At 45.3% G+C, this 16,381-nt stretch overlaps 1 protein-coding gene across 1 annotated transcript in view; it reads right to left on the bottom strand.

Moving 5' to 3' along the window:
- Nucleotides 1–11,902: 11,902 nt before the first annotated feature.
- The window catches only part of LOC144763484 (solute carrier family 22 member 16-like), a 67,024-nt gene continuing 62,545 nt past the window's right edge, over nt 11,903–16,381 (bottom strand). The window contains exon 3 of the mRNA XM_078649120.1: nt 11,903–14,081. Coding sequence (XP_078505246.1) covers nt 13,872–14,081 — 210 coding nt within the window. The 3' untranslated portion in view covers nt 11,903–13,871. The remainder of the gene's footprint in view (nt 14,082–16,381) is intronic.

Genomic DNA, 16,381 nt, shown 5'->3' with positions numbered 1-16,381 from the left:
CATGGGCTATGACAGAGTAAAAGGAAAGTGCGGAGATAGGTGAGTGGCGCACGTCCAGCAATCTAGCAGCATAATAAAGCAGTGCAACATGAAAACAACAACAAAACCATAACCCAACACAACTCAACAATCCCCCCACCCTACACTTCAAGAACAATGAAGCATCTGTCGCGGCTGGTGATGCCTACAGACCCCAACAGGAAGTCCCGGCACATCCCAGCCAATGGATCCCCAGTGTACAGCCCACCGTCAGCCCCTCCACTGGACCCCCAACAGAGAAGCCGGCCTTCAAATGAACTCCTCCGATCCTTCCAACAGCAGCTATATTATCAGGGGTCTGAAGTTCTCCTCCAGCTTGAGTGCCTGAGGAGGCCTGTCGGGAGGCCGAGCCAGCTCGCGCAGAGGCGCTACAGGAGCGGACTGGCGATGGGATCTGGACTGCCTACGATCTTTTGGGTTCAGTTGAGACTGCTTACGAGCAGCCTCGCCGGATGCCGAGCCAGAGTCCCTCCTAGGCGGTGAATGAGGACACACACACAGTCTCATCCGTCCATTGGAACACCTCCTCTGGCGTGTCGAAGAAGTGGGTCCGGGAGCGGTATACCACCTGCAGCCGGGCCGGGTACAGCAAGGCATATGGAAGCTTAAGATCTTGGAGCCGTGCCTTGGCCGCCAGGAAGTACTGCCTCTGTAGTTGAACTAGCTTTGTATAGTCTGGGAATATGAAAATGTGCAAGCTGTCAAAGAGCAGCGGTTCTTAGGCCCTGGCTTAAGAATAACATCTTGGTCGTGATAGTTCAGTAGCCTTGCAATGACTGGCCTCGGACGGGCCCCGGGCGGCGGTTTCTACATGAGGTCTCGATGAGCCTGCTCTATTACCAAGCAGCAAAGGGATTCCGGAGGGAGCCAACCCTCCAGCCATTGGGTAAGGAAGCGCTCCATATCTCCCCCTTCACAGCCCTCCAGAAATCCCACAAAGCGAAGGTTGTTGCGCCGGGCCCGGCCCTCCACATCCTCCACACGCGCTGCCATAGTCCGCTGGGTCATTTCAAGGGTGGCTACTCGTTTCTGTAGAGATGTAACATCATCCTCCACCCCGGAAATCTGCGCTTCGGTCTCGGTAATATGGGCCACTGCGTTCTGCAGATTCTGGCGGAGAAGCATGACGGCACACACACCGTCGCACGACACTGCTGCCAGAAGCCGCCCGCACAATTCCCCCGCGGCCCGACTCAGACCGCCCACCACGCCACCATTCTGCAGAGCACAGAGGAGGAGGGGGGGAAGGCCCTGCTTTGCACCCCAACACCACGGGGTCTCTACCCCCTCCCGACCCCCTCACCGCATGATCCGCCGCTGCAGGCGACCTCCCGCAGCCCGGCCGATGCCTCGGAGCTCCACACACGCTCCGTGCCGCAAACCAGCCGCCGCCGTCCAAGATGGCAACCGTCAGCTTGCCTCGGTCCGTGCTCCAGGCCACCTCAGCCGTGGCCTTTCCCAACAGGCTAGGGAAGCAACCGAAGGATGGCTCTTGTCTCCAACGCATCCCTCAGCAGGGGCGTGAGCAAGTATGTAGAGCGGAGTCGGAGGAAAGGATGTTTTAAGGATATTTACAGAGGGTGGACAGAGCTAGCATAGCACACGTCCACCATCTTCGGCTGCCAGGCCACGCCCCCCCAATTGTATTTTTTAAGTCATTATTGGCACTCATTTTCCCCAATATATCAAGGTGGTGTCTTAACAGATGAAGTCTTAGCATTGGCATAGGAAAGATTTATATTTTGTATACAACATTTTTAGAAGGTACAGTGTGGCGGTACGGAGTATCCCAGGAGCCCTCCTTATCCCCTTACAGATGCCATTGAGCAGCACACATTATATGGACCATATTAGATGCTGTATAAGTATTCTTTTCCCCCAGTGCTTTTTTGCCCTGCCTTCTGTCTGTGATATGACACATGCCTACAAGCAAAGGCCAGGGCCCCATGAAAATGATGTACATCCTCTTGTGTGTGTCAGAGATGCGACCGTACTTAAACTGCTGAAAAACTACGATTAAGACTTCTGGATTTGAGAATCAAAGGCAGCACAAGTTTCTCATAGTGGCTGTTAGTGGGTACTAAAAAAAAATCCAAATACGTGCTCATCCAATCCTTAGCCTCTCTGCAGAGAAACTGCCCGTGTTGAAATATTGGCAAGGCAAAAGTAAAGGAACATGGTCGCTTACGGGAGAGAGGGTGTGTTGGTTATGGGGGATACTGAAGTGAAGGAGCTGCAAGGAAGTACATGCATGATCAATCTACCAAACTTCAAAGAATGGAAAGCTAATGTGGCCCTGCCAGAAATCAAATTTTTAACTTGGAGGTCATGGCTATATTACCAGCCATCAGGACTTAAAACTATTAACTTGCAGATCATGGCATACTTTATTTGCCCTTAACTTAAGGCAGTAGGTAACTTCTAGGCATGTCATTCACTCCCTTACCCATCACTATGATTCTGATCTGGGAGAGCTTTCACAGTGTCTCATGTAAAACATATTGAGAAAATGCAAGTAATATTTCTTAAACATTTTCTCTTCATTGCTTTTTTAAAAAAAAATTTTTATTAAAGTTTTTATATTTTCAACATATACCACCAAATGTTACAGCACACTTATATAGTTTATAACATATCCTGTTCCTACATTAGACATTCTGTAATCAAATCTTTATAAATTCACTTTCAATTTCTTACGATCTTTAAGATTACCGAGCCATAGTTATAGGCGTAAACATAAACATATTCATAAGCATTTGGGCTTCTTGCTACATCGTCTCTATCCATACCTTCTAAGCATTATGTACATCTAAAACCTCCGCTATATCAGTGCTACCATTCCCCTCTTCCATCACTCTATAGGGTGCCATATCTTCTCCCCCAGCGCTCTAGCTCTCCGCCCTTTCCTGTCATATATTGCCTTCTCCAGATTATACATAGAAAGTAGCCTAGCAATCCAGATTTGAAAAGTTGGAGGAGCTCTATCAAGCCAAGCCTTTGCAATACAGATTCGATACACTGCCATAGCAACAAACAGAAACTCTATGGATTGACCCTCTCCCTCCCCCATCAGCCCAATCAATATTAGTTCCAGTGATCAATCCCTAATGATCCTCGTATAAAGGCCTTAATTGCCGTTATTAATGAGTACAATTGTGGACATTCCGCAAACATGTGAACTATATCAGCATTGGTTGAATCACAGCGCGGGCACATTATTCCCGAGGTGCCGCCCCATTGTGCTATTCTAGCAGGAGTATGATATAACGAAAACAGCGTTTTGTAGTGCTGTGCTTGTAGCGTTGCTGAGCATAACACAGTACATCCTAGATCTAAGGAATCTTGAAAATTCTCTTGCGAGGAGCCTATTTTCTCCCCCCATTTTATAGCAAATTTTTCCCTATCGTCTTTTTTAAGTGAATATAGTTCTGCATACAGCTGCCGAATTGTACAATGCTGGCTGCGCTCTATATATTCCATAATCTGGCATTTCCCAAACCCAAGTGTGCCTCCCTGTTTGTTCATAAAGTAGCTTCTCAGCTGTAAATACTTGAAAAAACTCCTACCGGATAGCTTATGCTTTGTTTGTAACTCCTGAAACTGGAGGATACCTTCCTGATCACACAGGTCTCCTATTTTCTTAATACCCTTTTCCTCCCATTCTCTCATAACTGAATCCCTAAAAATATCCCCAGGAAGTGACTGATTTGTATATAGACGTGTATACCTATTGTACCTTCCCAACCCTAATTTTTTTGAGACTGCCATCCACACCTTATACACTGCCATCAAAGTCTTGAATCTTGTATGCTTAAAGTAGCTGAAATCAATTGTGTTTAAAAAGCCGTTCGCAGCATCTCCCCCCAACAGTGCACTATATACATTTGTGAACATAGGTCCATTACCCCCGTGCTCTACCCCTCCTCCCCCTATCATCCCCTGAAAGTACTGTAGGACCGCCACCCAGTAGTAAAGTCTAAAATCTGGGGCACCCCAGCCCCCTTTCCCTCTCGGGAGTGTGATGTACCGATACGCTCTCCTCGTTTTTCCTTGTGCCCATATAAGTCTGTTAAGGATTAATTCTATTTTGGAAAACCATGAGTGATCAAAGAAAAGGGGAATAGCTCTAAAAATGTAAAGACATTTGGGAAATGTGACCATTTTAATGACGTTTATACGGCCCATTAGAGTTAGATGCAGGTTATGTATTCTTTCAGTGTTTTTCTTCACTTTTGCTATTAAAGGCTCCATATTTATCTCCACCAGCCTGTCTAGATCCGCAGTCACCTTTATCCCTAAATAAGTTGCCTCGGGGACCACCCTAGCGTCCTGATGTACTATGATGTTATTTTGCACTATCTGTGTCTTCCCCTTATTAATTGAATACCCTGAAATTGCCCCAAAGTGCATTGCCTCCTGCTCAATTTCCATAATAGCCCTCCCTGGGTCTGGTGTAATAATTGCCACGTCATCCGCGTAGGCGAATACCTTGTATTCCATACTGTGCAGCTTAACAGGGAGGATATTATTGTTGCCTGCCAGCCTACGTAGTAGAGGGTCTAGGTATAAGGCAAACAGAAGGGGAGAGGCAGGGCAACCCTGTCGCGTCCCACGCCTTATTCGTACTACCTCAGTATAGCCTTTGTTGATCCTAACCCTAGCCGTTGGTTCAATATATAGGGCCTGAATTGCTTTGATAAACCCCTGGCCAATGCCAAACCTGGCCATCACTCACCAGAGGTAGTTCCAGGAGACCCTGTCGAAAGCCTTCTCTGCATCGAGAAAAATAGCCGCGACAGGGTCCCCTGCAACCCCGGCGGCATCCAAGATGGTAATTATTTGCCTTGTATGTTGAGTGGTCCCCTTCCCTGGGATAAACCCATGCTGTGTACTAGTGACCATACTCTCAATAACCCTACTTAATCTTTGTGCCAGTGATTTAGAAAAAATTTTGCATCCGCGTTCATAAGCGTAATTGGCCTATAGGACCCCGGGTCTAGTGGCGGCTTAGCTTTTTTAAGTATGACTATAATATCTGCCTCCGCCCAGGAGTGTGGAACAGAGAGCCCTAACTGTGCCTGCCCAAAGGTCTCATGCATATCCTTCCCCAGCACCTTCCAGAAAGTTCTATAAAATTCTCCTGGGATTTGATCCGGGCCAGTAGCTTTTCCAGAGGGAAGTTTCTTCATAGCAGCTTGAATTTCTTGCATAGTTAGCTGCAGGTCTAGCTCCTCTTTCCCCTCACCTGACAGTCCTGGATGTGGCAGTTCGGATAGATATCCCAAAGTCTCTGCATCAGTGACAGGGGGACCCTGATCATATAATGTTGCATAGAAATTCCAGAAGACCTCTCTAACTTCTTCCACCTTATTTACGACCCCACCTAGCCCGTCCTTAATTTCTTTTATTTCTCCCATTGCCGAGCTTTGCCTTGCTCTAATTTCTAGCAAATGTCCAATCCTCTCGCTATATTCATAGCATTTTTCTTTCTTAGAGAGATAATTCCCCGCAGCCTTCCTTGCTATGCTTTCGCTTGCTTCTGCCTTAGATATCTCCATCTTTAATAAGATGACCTCTAACGGATCCTGCTTGATTATAGCCCCAATAAGTAGTTCTTCCAACTCCGCCAGTTTTTTAATCCTTTTATCCATCTTATTCCTTTCCAGCCTGTCCCTATGCAAAGTGTAGCTCAGCGTTTCCCCCTTACTGCAGCCTTGAACGCGTCCCAAGTTATACCTGCAGGAGCCGTTCCTCTATTTGTCTCCCAGAAAAATGCAATCCAGTCCTGCATATGCTCGACATAGCCTTCCTCCCTAAGAAGCCCTCTCTCAAAGGTCCATGTGTGTTCCTTCCTCGTTTCATTACTGAGAGCTAGCGTTAAAATGAGCGGGTTGTGATCTGATAGTATCCTTGGTATCCTTACCAACTGACTACAGCTTGCCAAGGAGCTTGAGATAAGAAAATAATCTAGCCTAGCCACCATCCTATGGGGTGCCGAATAATACGTGCTCTCTGTACCCGGTGGGTTATTCTGGGCCCATAAATCCACAAGTGCATTATTTCGTGCTAGATTTCCAATAGCCTGACAGGTCTTCTTCTTTCTTCCCCTATATACACTCCCCCCGATATACCTAGCCCATCCATACCATTAATATTGAAGTCCCCACAGCAAATTATTGGTTCTGGCCACAGTGACAATTCTGCATCTAGAAATTCAAAAATATCTGGTTCGTCGTCTGTAGAACCATAAATTGATACTATTGTACACCTCCCCGCATCCGTTTCCCCCTCCACCATCACCCATCTTCCTCATTGATCCTCTTTTTTCCTCGTGACCCTGACCCCCCTTTCTTTGCTAATATGGCAACCCCTCTTGTCTTCGTGCATTGTCTTGTGTGTGCCAATACCTCAAAGCCTACCTGATCCAACATATATTTGTTATTTCCTTCGATATGGGTCTCCTGTAGGCAAATAACGTCTAGTTTTAGCATTCTTAACATAGCAGTCACCTTCAGCCTTTTGCTTCGATCATTCAGACCGCAAATATTTATAGAGGCAATCCTCAGCATCATATTTGTTTGCTAAGTGTTTCCTTTCTTACTGCCAACTTCCCTCTAACCATTCCTCGTGCATTCATCACCAAAAAAGTGTGTCTTCCATATTTGTGCTGTAACAATCCTACCACCACCGCCAGCCCTACCACCGACCCCCCCCTCCCCCCTGCCCCCCCTCCCTGTTGGAAACCCTCCCCCCCCTACTACAGGCAAATAGGTCATGCATGACCTATGTGTGACTGCTGTAGATTGTAGTGTCGCTTTCCTCTCCTTCCCTTACCAATATACATTTGGCCTCCCTATGGAGCTGTAGGTGGCCCTTTCCCTCTGTTACCTTGTCCCCTTCCACATTCTGTAAATTCCCCTAGGAACTGGCTGACTTTTATTTCCGACTGAAACATCCTGACCTGCCCTCTAGTTATAACTTTTAACCTTGCTGGAAACAATAAATATGCCTCTGAGCCTTGAGCTTGGAAGGGTGCAATTAGTTGCCTAAGCTTCCACCTCCTCTCCACCGTTACATGGCAAAAATCCGGCCTTGAAAAGAAAGTGACCCCCTCAAACGTTTTCTTAGCTTCTGGTCTGGCTTTGTCCATTATCTCTTGTCTTGCCAGGAAGTTTCCCAAAAAGACAAGCATTGCCCTAGGTAGGTTATCTTGGTTACCATCCCTCCTCTTCTTGAGTGTGAGCGGGAACCTGTGCGCCCTTTGGACCTCGGTCTCCCACTGCCAGTGTGACTCAGGGAAAGCTCACTTCAATAACTTAATGACATACCCTCTAGCATCCTGCCCTTCCACCCCCTCTGCCAGACCAAGAAGTCTAATGTTATTGCGCCTCTGGCGGTTTTCAAAATCCTCCATCTTCCATTGGAGGTACTCCACCACCTTCTCCTGGTCCGCCTTAAAAGTCTGACAGTCCGTCACGTCATCCTCCAATCTGCCCGTTCTTTCCTCCACCTGAGTCACTCTTTCCTCAACTTCTTCATACTTCCTGTTCATCTTCCTTAGTGCACCTTGAATCTTTTTGGTTGCTTGCCTTGCTCTCCGGCTTTCTGCTCTGGCTTCCCCCTGCATCTGTTTTAAGGTGCCAAATAATAAGTCCAGCGTAGCATGTTGTGGGGGCGATCCAGTATTATTCTCTGCTGCCGCCCGTTCCACGCAAGTACTCTCTTGGTACACTTTTGAGGTAGCCGAGTAGTTCCACAGTAGCTTTTTATTCATGCTAGCAGGGGAGCCACCTCTTGCCCGTCTCATCGCAGACTTCCTTCTTTTCTGCGTACTTTTGCCCCCCGAGCCAGTGAAGCTTAGTTCTGAGTCAGAACTCTCCCCCGTAAAGCTTCTCCCTTCACTTGATGTTATAGAGTCAGATTCTTCATTCATTGAAAAAAACCTGTCCCCTTCCGGCGAGCCCCCACCTCTGGCCCCTTATTCTCTTCCAGCTCCCTTTGTGAATCCAGGCTCACCAAGCTGCCCCATTTAGCACCTTCCTTCTGCCTGCTACTTAGTCCTGCCTCAACTTGCAGCAGAGCGTCAAACATCTGAAGATTAATTGGGTTCTCTGCGCCCGTAGCGCTGCCTCTACCCCCTCCAACGCTCCCCCGCTCACCTCCTGCTTGTTGTCCGTGTGTGCTGCTGCCAGAGAGCTTTCCGCGGGAGGTGTGCAATCCGAGGGCGTCTCTGCCCCTTGCGGTTGCCTGGAGATCATGGCGCTTACGTCCTCGAGGACGGCTTCCCCCGGCCGGGCGTCTATGAGTGATGGGTGCTTCAGATCCGCGCCGGCCACCGCTTCTGCCGCTGATTTCGTCGAAAATGCTTCCGTTAAGGTGGGTTGCCTCAGCGTGGTTTCCTTGGGCCCGGGGGTGCTGTTCGCCTGTTTACTTGTAGCATTTTTCGTAGCCGGGCTATCCTTATGCTGTATTCTGGCTGCCGCTATCGCCTGCGTTTCTTCCCCCGCAGAGCCCGCATTATGCGTTAGCTTTTGCTCCAACTTCTTTGCCTTCTCCAGCTTCTTCATTTGAGCTTTCACTGCCGCACTGGTTACAGGTGCTGCCCGCTTAGTACTGGGAGGCATCTTCGCGTTGCTCCCAGAGTTCAAGCCATCCCGTTGACCCAGCACCTTCATCGTGCTAGCTGGGGGCGGTAGGGGCTTCTCCTTTTCCTGTCTCAAGCGCTGCGACATTGCCCCGTGTACTCTAAGACCACTCAAGCCGGAATAGAGATTCTTCCACCAGGACTTTGGTATCAGGAGCACAGCATATATCCCTCGATTCCACCACAGCTCTGAGCGTGTAAGAGCCTTCGCCTGTGCCTGCACATATTCATAGGTCAACAGCATGCCTGGATTGCATGACCGTCAGCATCATGTTCAGGAGAGGGAGGGAGTTGCGACTGTCCTCTACAATCCACCAGCGGCCATCTTGCCCCATTTTCTCTTCATTGCAATTGAAAGAGCTACTTGACGTTTGGCCGAGGACTCCTAGTCGAGCACCAGGAACATCTGAGGAAGTGAATAAGAAGGCATACATTTTTATTTGTAGTGATGGGTGAAGGGGCAGTGCTGAAGTTTGTCCTCACTAACCTTTGAACAAGTAACTTGCAGAGCCTCATCGGTGGTATACAGCATATACATACTGCAGCAATTTTGAGAGCACTTACTTAAAGCCTGGATGAGCTGGAAATACTTTTTATCCACTTACCACAGAATTATTATTTTATTTAAATTTATTTTATTTAAAACATATGAAGATTTTTGTAAAGATTTTTTTAGAAACTACAAAATTAAAAACCTGCTATACCTCATGCAGCTGTAAAATTGCAGCCATGTGCTATCCATTAACATGCAGCTTCGAATTTTGTATCGTAGGTTAATCAAACATTTGACATGGGTAATTTTCTGCTCCCACAAGATGGTAGAGTGCTCAAGCGAAAGGCTGAAACAGAAACAGATGGAGAGAGAAAAGCTGCAAAAACAAGGAAATATGATTCCTCCTATTTGGACAGTGGTTTCACCTGCATTGTTGTTAGTGGAGAAAGTAGACCACAGGGTGTGGTTTGTGGCATGATCTTAGCTAATGACAGCTTGAACCCAACCAAACTAAGTCGTCACTTTGAAACAAAACATGGGTCTCTAGCAGGAAAAATCTGTGATTTTTTTGCCAGGAAGTTGCAGGAGATAACTCAACAGAAAGAAGCGGAGAAATATGTGGCAAATACTACTGCAAATGCATTAAAATCATCAAAGCAAGTGGCATACCACAATGCCAGAAACAAAAGGCCCTTTGTAGATGGAGAAAAAGTGATTCAGCATTGCTCGACTTAGCTAAGACAATGTTTGGTGAAAAAGCAGCAGAGAAGTTCAAACGTATACCCATCTCAGACACAACAGTTTGCCGCTGCATCTCTGACATGTCAGAAGATATCCAAGGACAGCTCATAGCGCGGTTGAAATCAAGTTTGCTTGCTTTGCAGTTGTATGAAGCAACTGATGTGTCAAAGGATGCCCATTTAATTGGTTATGTTCAATAGTGCTATGAAACGCTATTATTAGAAGATTTTTTATTTTGCAAGCCAATCAAGGGGCGAGCAACAGGATCTGATTGGTTTGCCATTATCAATGACTTCCTGAAGATCCTTGTCTTAAAACGGTAAACTGTGCTGGAATTTGCACAGTGGGTGCTCTTTCAATGTGTGGTGCGAGGGCTGGCCTAAAAGCTAATGTATTGAAAGTGGCTCCACATATTCTGTGGACCCATTGTATGATACACTGGGAAGCCCTTGCTGTTTGAAACATTGACAGCGAACATGAGGATGTGTTGAATTCTGCTATAAAAATAGTACATTTTAAAGACCCATCCCACAAGAGCTCGTCTATTTGCAATTTTATGTGCAGAAATGGAGCTGAGCATGATGGCTTGTTGTTTCATACAGAAGTGCAGTGGTTATCCCGGAGGAAAGTGCTATCTCACGTCTTTGAATTAAGGAATGCAGTACAGCAGTTTCTTCTGTGTTTGGACCCCTGCAAAGCAGAACAACTATGCAATCCCCGCTAGTTTGTGCTTCTAGCATACCTTGCTGACATTTTTGAGAAATTACATTCTCTGAGTCTGTCTCTGCAAGGAGCTGACATCACTTATTTTACCATGAATAAAAGATTAACTGCATTCAAGAAGAAGCTTGATGAAAATGGCTTGTTTGAGCCATTTTCTTCTTGTTCAGTAGATGTTCTTGAGGAGACTGGATATGAACTTCTAAGTGTTGCTGAGATAATAAAAAAATCACCTGACTTCCCTCAGGGACAGTTTGCAAAAGTATTTTCCTGAGGGCAACAATCAATTTAATGACTTGTGGCAGAGTCGGCAAGCCATCTCCTGATTCATATGCAGAAAGAACTGATTGATCTCCAAAGTGACCGCACTCTGCAGATGCATTTCAGCAAAGTCTCACTTGGAGAGTTTTGGCTGCAAATGTCTGCAGAATATTCAGCTTTGAGAGAAACTGCTATCAAAACTCTCTTGCCTTTCAGCTCGTCCTCTTTATGTGAGATTGGGTTCTCAGCACTCGTGGTATTAAAGACTAAGTACCATTCAAGACTGGATGTGGAGTACAACCTGAGGATGGTAGTAGCAAAAATCCATCCACAGATTGACTGTCTCTGGGGTGAAAGACAGGCACACCCGTCACATTAATCTTGGTGGTGTTATTATCAATCTATGTCATGTTTAAAACAAAGCATCATAGTAAAAACAATTTGTGCACATTTTATCTAGAAAAATTGTGTTTTGAGTTGAGTAATAAGCCTCTGTCATTTAACCACACCTGCTCACAAACATGCAGTTTACTAAACATTCTTATTGTGTTGAACATTATTTACCAGATATGGCCCGGGATATGCGGGTGTTGTTCGATTATGTAGTGTACCAGATTCCAGTAATTTCTGTCAGGTGGTGGGGAGGTCCGACATTTAAAAAAATTCAGCTGGGTGGTTTCAACCTACAAAGGTTTGAAGACCCCTGCCTTAAGAGGAAGGAATGTCAAGTGTTGTCACTGTTATTGACACTTCTGTACACACTATTTCACTGGCTACACAAATTATAACAGTTCTGACAATATGTCCACTAGTATCAATCTCTCTTAGTTAATACATCTACCTATCTCGCAAGCTATAGTTCTCGCACTGGAGATTTATAAGAAAACGGAAGCAGAAATATGCCTTGCAGTACGGTGTTATGGATATATGGTAAATTATAACATCCTACCTCTACTTTCTACAACAGGTATGCTCACATATATAGAGAAATAATTTGTTTCACATGGTGCATCAATTGCGCTTTATTTACACAAAACATGGAATTCAAGAACAAGCATTCAGTTAATACTTCATGAAAGAGTTACTTTTATTAAAGATTAATCCTCCACCAGCAAAATGAAATGCATATTTAACACTGTTGTAGTTACACCAGCGCCCATAAAGTTGTTAAATTGAATCCCACAAATTGTGTCCGGAGCCATTTTTGAGTGTTGATGACAGTTTTGCACGATCTCCATTCATCTTCACAAGGGGCAGGGATTCTTCTCTAGTCAGGCTTGTAGATGGTCCTCTTCAAATCATACCACGATCGAGTTTGTGTAGTGGAAGAACGAAGTAGCAACACTGCAATTTTCAGATGCAGTGGTCCCAGTAAATACATTTTAAGAACTCATGTTATGAAGCATTGATTGGACCATGTTACCAAAAGAGTTACAGTATCAACAGTCAAAAGTCTCTGCATAAAGATCTTTGTATTACCTGATACTGTTTTTTTTTGTACTCAAAGGCTTGACCAAAACATGAGATTCTTGAGCTAGAAAGGTGCACATGCTCCTGCGTGAAATGAGAACTTTCAAAAGAGAATTTATTCGAAGATAGATCATTTATCAATGAGGACTTTGGCCCGCCTCAAATTCCTTCCTATGGTAACTTTCTAGAAGACTTTAATTTTTGTAAAGGACAGTCTTTTTTTTCTTCAGAAAACAAGCATAAAAAACAAGCTTGCTATAATCAGAAAGAGTGTCTATCAAGTCAACAAGAGATAAAGTAGATAAAGAAAAATATGTTCCCAAATCATAATAACATACAAATCATTAAACCATGGCAGCAGAAGGCATCTAATGCACTAATATTCTAAATCTTCAACCATTTGCAATGCGTCAAGCACAGTGCCTTTAAAAAATGTCCAGAGTAGTGTAATTTGCTTGGCAGCTTTTGTAGTGCTAAATCATTAAATGACTCACTTTTACCAGCAACACTTTTAATGAATGATACAGAGACACAAACCTGTACTCATATATGGTATTCCAATATATGTAATTTGTGATTATTAACTATCCAGGTTATTTTAATTTAATAGTAAACATGCCAATTTAAAACTAACTTGATTAATTTTCATACAATTATCCTATTCTATTGTTTAAAAAAATACCTAGGGATATTTTGGGAACCTACTCTAGAAGTTAAATCCTTACCAACTCAACATAATCACTTCAGTGCTGCAGTATACAGGCAAATGTAATCTTTGACATGTCACTTAAGCACTTATTTTTTAAACGACCTCCCCTAAACAACAGACTTACATTTGCACTTGTACATTTACATTTTCTAAATACACTCAATGTGGGAGTTTTAAGCATTCATATTTAAAATTGCTTAAAAAGATAAATAAATCAAGATCATTTTTGACACTATTGCAACCATTCGGCAAGTCTTCTTCACCTTTGCAGACATGGCATTAAAACAGAAATACAATATGTGAGCATCAAACAGAGGGCAAAGAGATCCAACTTATCTCCAATGTGCCCAAAAGTAACAGCGCCTATTCAGAAGCCCACACTATAGCGCTCATTCTTAGTCCTGATGTGAATCTGCAGTCATACAAGTCGGGCACAAATTGCACCTGGAACAAGGTAGTTTCCTTGCGCATTTGCCTGGTTGCCTCGGGAAACCAGTTAAAAAAAGGGAATCATTTGCAGTTTGATCAAAAAATAAGACCGAAACCACATAATAAATATTATTCTGAACTAGGAAATCTGGAATCGAGCAGTAAAACAATGCGGGATAATGCCAATACCATGCAGTAACAGAATTTCCAACCTCCTTGGAAGACGGGAGTCAAGCTTTTCTGCAGACCTAAGGTATGCTAAAACCTGAATATCCTTTATTCCTTCTCACAAGGCATATCTGTTAGAAATAAAAGCGTAGTTTATCCGTACTTGTAGAGGTCTAATTTGCATAAAGCATCAGTTACTAATTAGCAGATTGCTTCCCTTGGACGAGCGGCACCATGTTTTCTAATGCTACTCCATTCTGATCTTGTACCGAGTTTGCGGTTTTGTTCTCGGTAGCAGCCTCCAGTTCCGCAGCCTCCTCGAAAGTATTGGTCAGTGGCCTCCCGAGGGTTTCGGGCAGCATTAGAGTTAATATTCCGGTCAGTAGAGCCATAAGTCCAACCAGAAGCTGAAAGAAATACAATATGTCAATTGACACAGAACAGAAATGTATTAAATGCACATATAATTCTACATATTTTAAATCACTGCAGCTAAACAAATCTGTAGATATATTCTACTACTTCCTACTTCCTAGAATTTATTTTGAGACTTCTACTTGCAGTTCATGAAAAGCTTTGTTTGTGATGTCAGTATGGTTAAGGCCACAGCACAAACATTTACACCCATAGATCAGGCATCACAGTTGGCTTGTGTTGCACCCATTAAGATGCTTTCGGAATGATATGGATAGTACTCAGCTTCACCATCTGTCATCACAAAGGTCTAAAACCGGAGTACTACATCTCTGCAACTAGAATTGTTTCCAACCAATTGGTGTTTCCTTTTATAGAGTTTTGATTTAAAGCTACAGTTACATATTTCACCCGTTTCATGTCATATTTGAACAAGAACAGACAACTGAAATATTTATTGCAAAACTGTTGCCATTTTCTCAATGGGAGAGTGTAATCTGCAGATATTAGGACCAATTTCCACTCTTCTGATACTAGTTTTGCATCCATAGCTTCATTAGTATCAGTTATAGGAACACTATTCATAATGCTCAAAGCGAGGTTACCCGCCTATAGATGTATGCGCAACCCATCACTTCTAGGTTGAACAGATCCCTAATGTAAGGTTAGGACTTGGGGGGAATGGTCTCGCCAAGCAGCAAGATGGCCGCTCCTTGAGTGTGTTCTGCCGGCCGAGACAGGATCCTGTAAGATCCCGTTCTTAATCAGCACCAGCGGCACCTATAACATCAAGAATCGAGTCCCTGACACTGCAGCGTAAAGTTTGATACCGCTTTGAGGGCACAGCCTAAAATATTTTAGGCGTTCATTGAGCAGCTAAGGAAGGCCCGGTGCTGTGACTGGTGCGCTGCGGGCAGTGAGGCGATTGCATCGGAGGTCACCTCGCCTGATATCAGCGCAGCTATCCGGTGAAGCGGAGAGGGAATCCGTGTGCCGCTTGCTGCTACGTGTACCAGTAAAAGCACCGACGACCTGTATGCAGCGGGACGGCTGAAACGGCCACGGACACCGAGGCCGCCATCTTGGAGCAAGTCCTTCTGCACTGTAACGGTGTCCACCTTGGCCCGGACCTGGTCTCTATAGCTGTGGTCGCCTTGGACAGCGTGATGCGGCCGTGAGAACTCCGGCAGGACCCTAGCGGACTGTACCGGTGACCATACCTAGAATCTGCGCCCAACATCTCTGATGGAGTCCTTGAGTGAAGTGCGGCTGCTGACTCAGAGAGCTGCGGCAGGAGACACCAGCGAACTAGTAGCAGCAGCGGCATTTGCCCCTGAGGAGTGAGGTGGGACGGATGGCGGCACATCGAGAGCCTCCAGTGCTGCTCGGCAGGTCATGCAGTTTCCAATGCTGAAGATGCAGTGAAGAGAAAGTGATTGAAAGTGTGTGTGTGTGAAGTTACGGTCTTGAGGCGGAAGCCGGGACCAGTATCGATTTTTAAACACTGTTGGGAGATTTTACTTGCTTTCTTCTCCTCATTGGTGTTGTTTTTAAAAAATAGCGTATTTGCACAGTTTCTCTTAGGGGGCTCCAATCCGGAGCGAAAGCCTCCGTGGGTCCCGCCATCTTTGTTGAGGAGCTGGGCGAGCAGACTAGTGCTCTGCCCCTCCCGCCCCCACGTGCATAAAAACCCTGATGTCATCTGCACCTCCACTGATTGAAAGTGTGTGTGTGTGAAGTTACGGTCTTGAGGCGGAAGCCGGGACCAGTATCGATTTTTAAACACTGTTGGGAGATTTTACCTGCTTTCTTCTCCCCATTGCTGTTGTTTTTAAAAAATAGCGTATTTGCACAGTTTCTCTTAGGGGGCTCGAACCGGAGCGAAAGCCTCCGTGGGTCCCGCCATCTTTGTTGAGGAGCTGGGCGAGCAGACTAGTGCTCTGCCCCTCCCGCCCCCACGTGCATAAAAACCCTGATGTCATCTGCACCTCCACTGATTGAAAGTGTGTGTGTGTGAAGTTACGGTCTTGAGGCGGAAGCCGGGACCAGTATCGATTTTTAAACACTGTTGGGAGATGTTACCTGCTTTCTTCTCCTCATTGCTGTTGTTTTGAAAAAATAGCGTATTTGCACAGTTTCTCTTAGGGGGCTCGAACCGGAGCGAAAGCCTCCGTGGGTCCCGCCATCTTTGTTGAGGAGCTGGGCGAGCAGACTAGTGCTCTGCCCCTCCCGCCCCCACGTGCATAAAAACCCTGATGTCATCGGCACCTCCACTGATTGAAAGTGTGTGTGT

This window comes from Lissotriton helveticus, chromosome 6, assembly GCF_964261635.1.
Source record: "Lissotriton helveticus chromosome 6, aLisHel1.1, whole genome shotgun sequence".
In the NCBI taxonomy this organism is placed as follows: Eukaryota; Metazoa; Chordata; class Amphibia; order Caudata; family Salamandridae; genus Lissotriton; species Lissotriton helveticus.
Note: the sequence above shows the minus strand (reverse complement) of the source record. Positions and strands in the feature narration are given on the sequence as shown.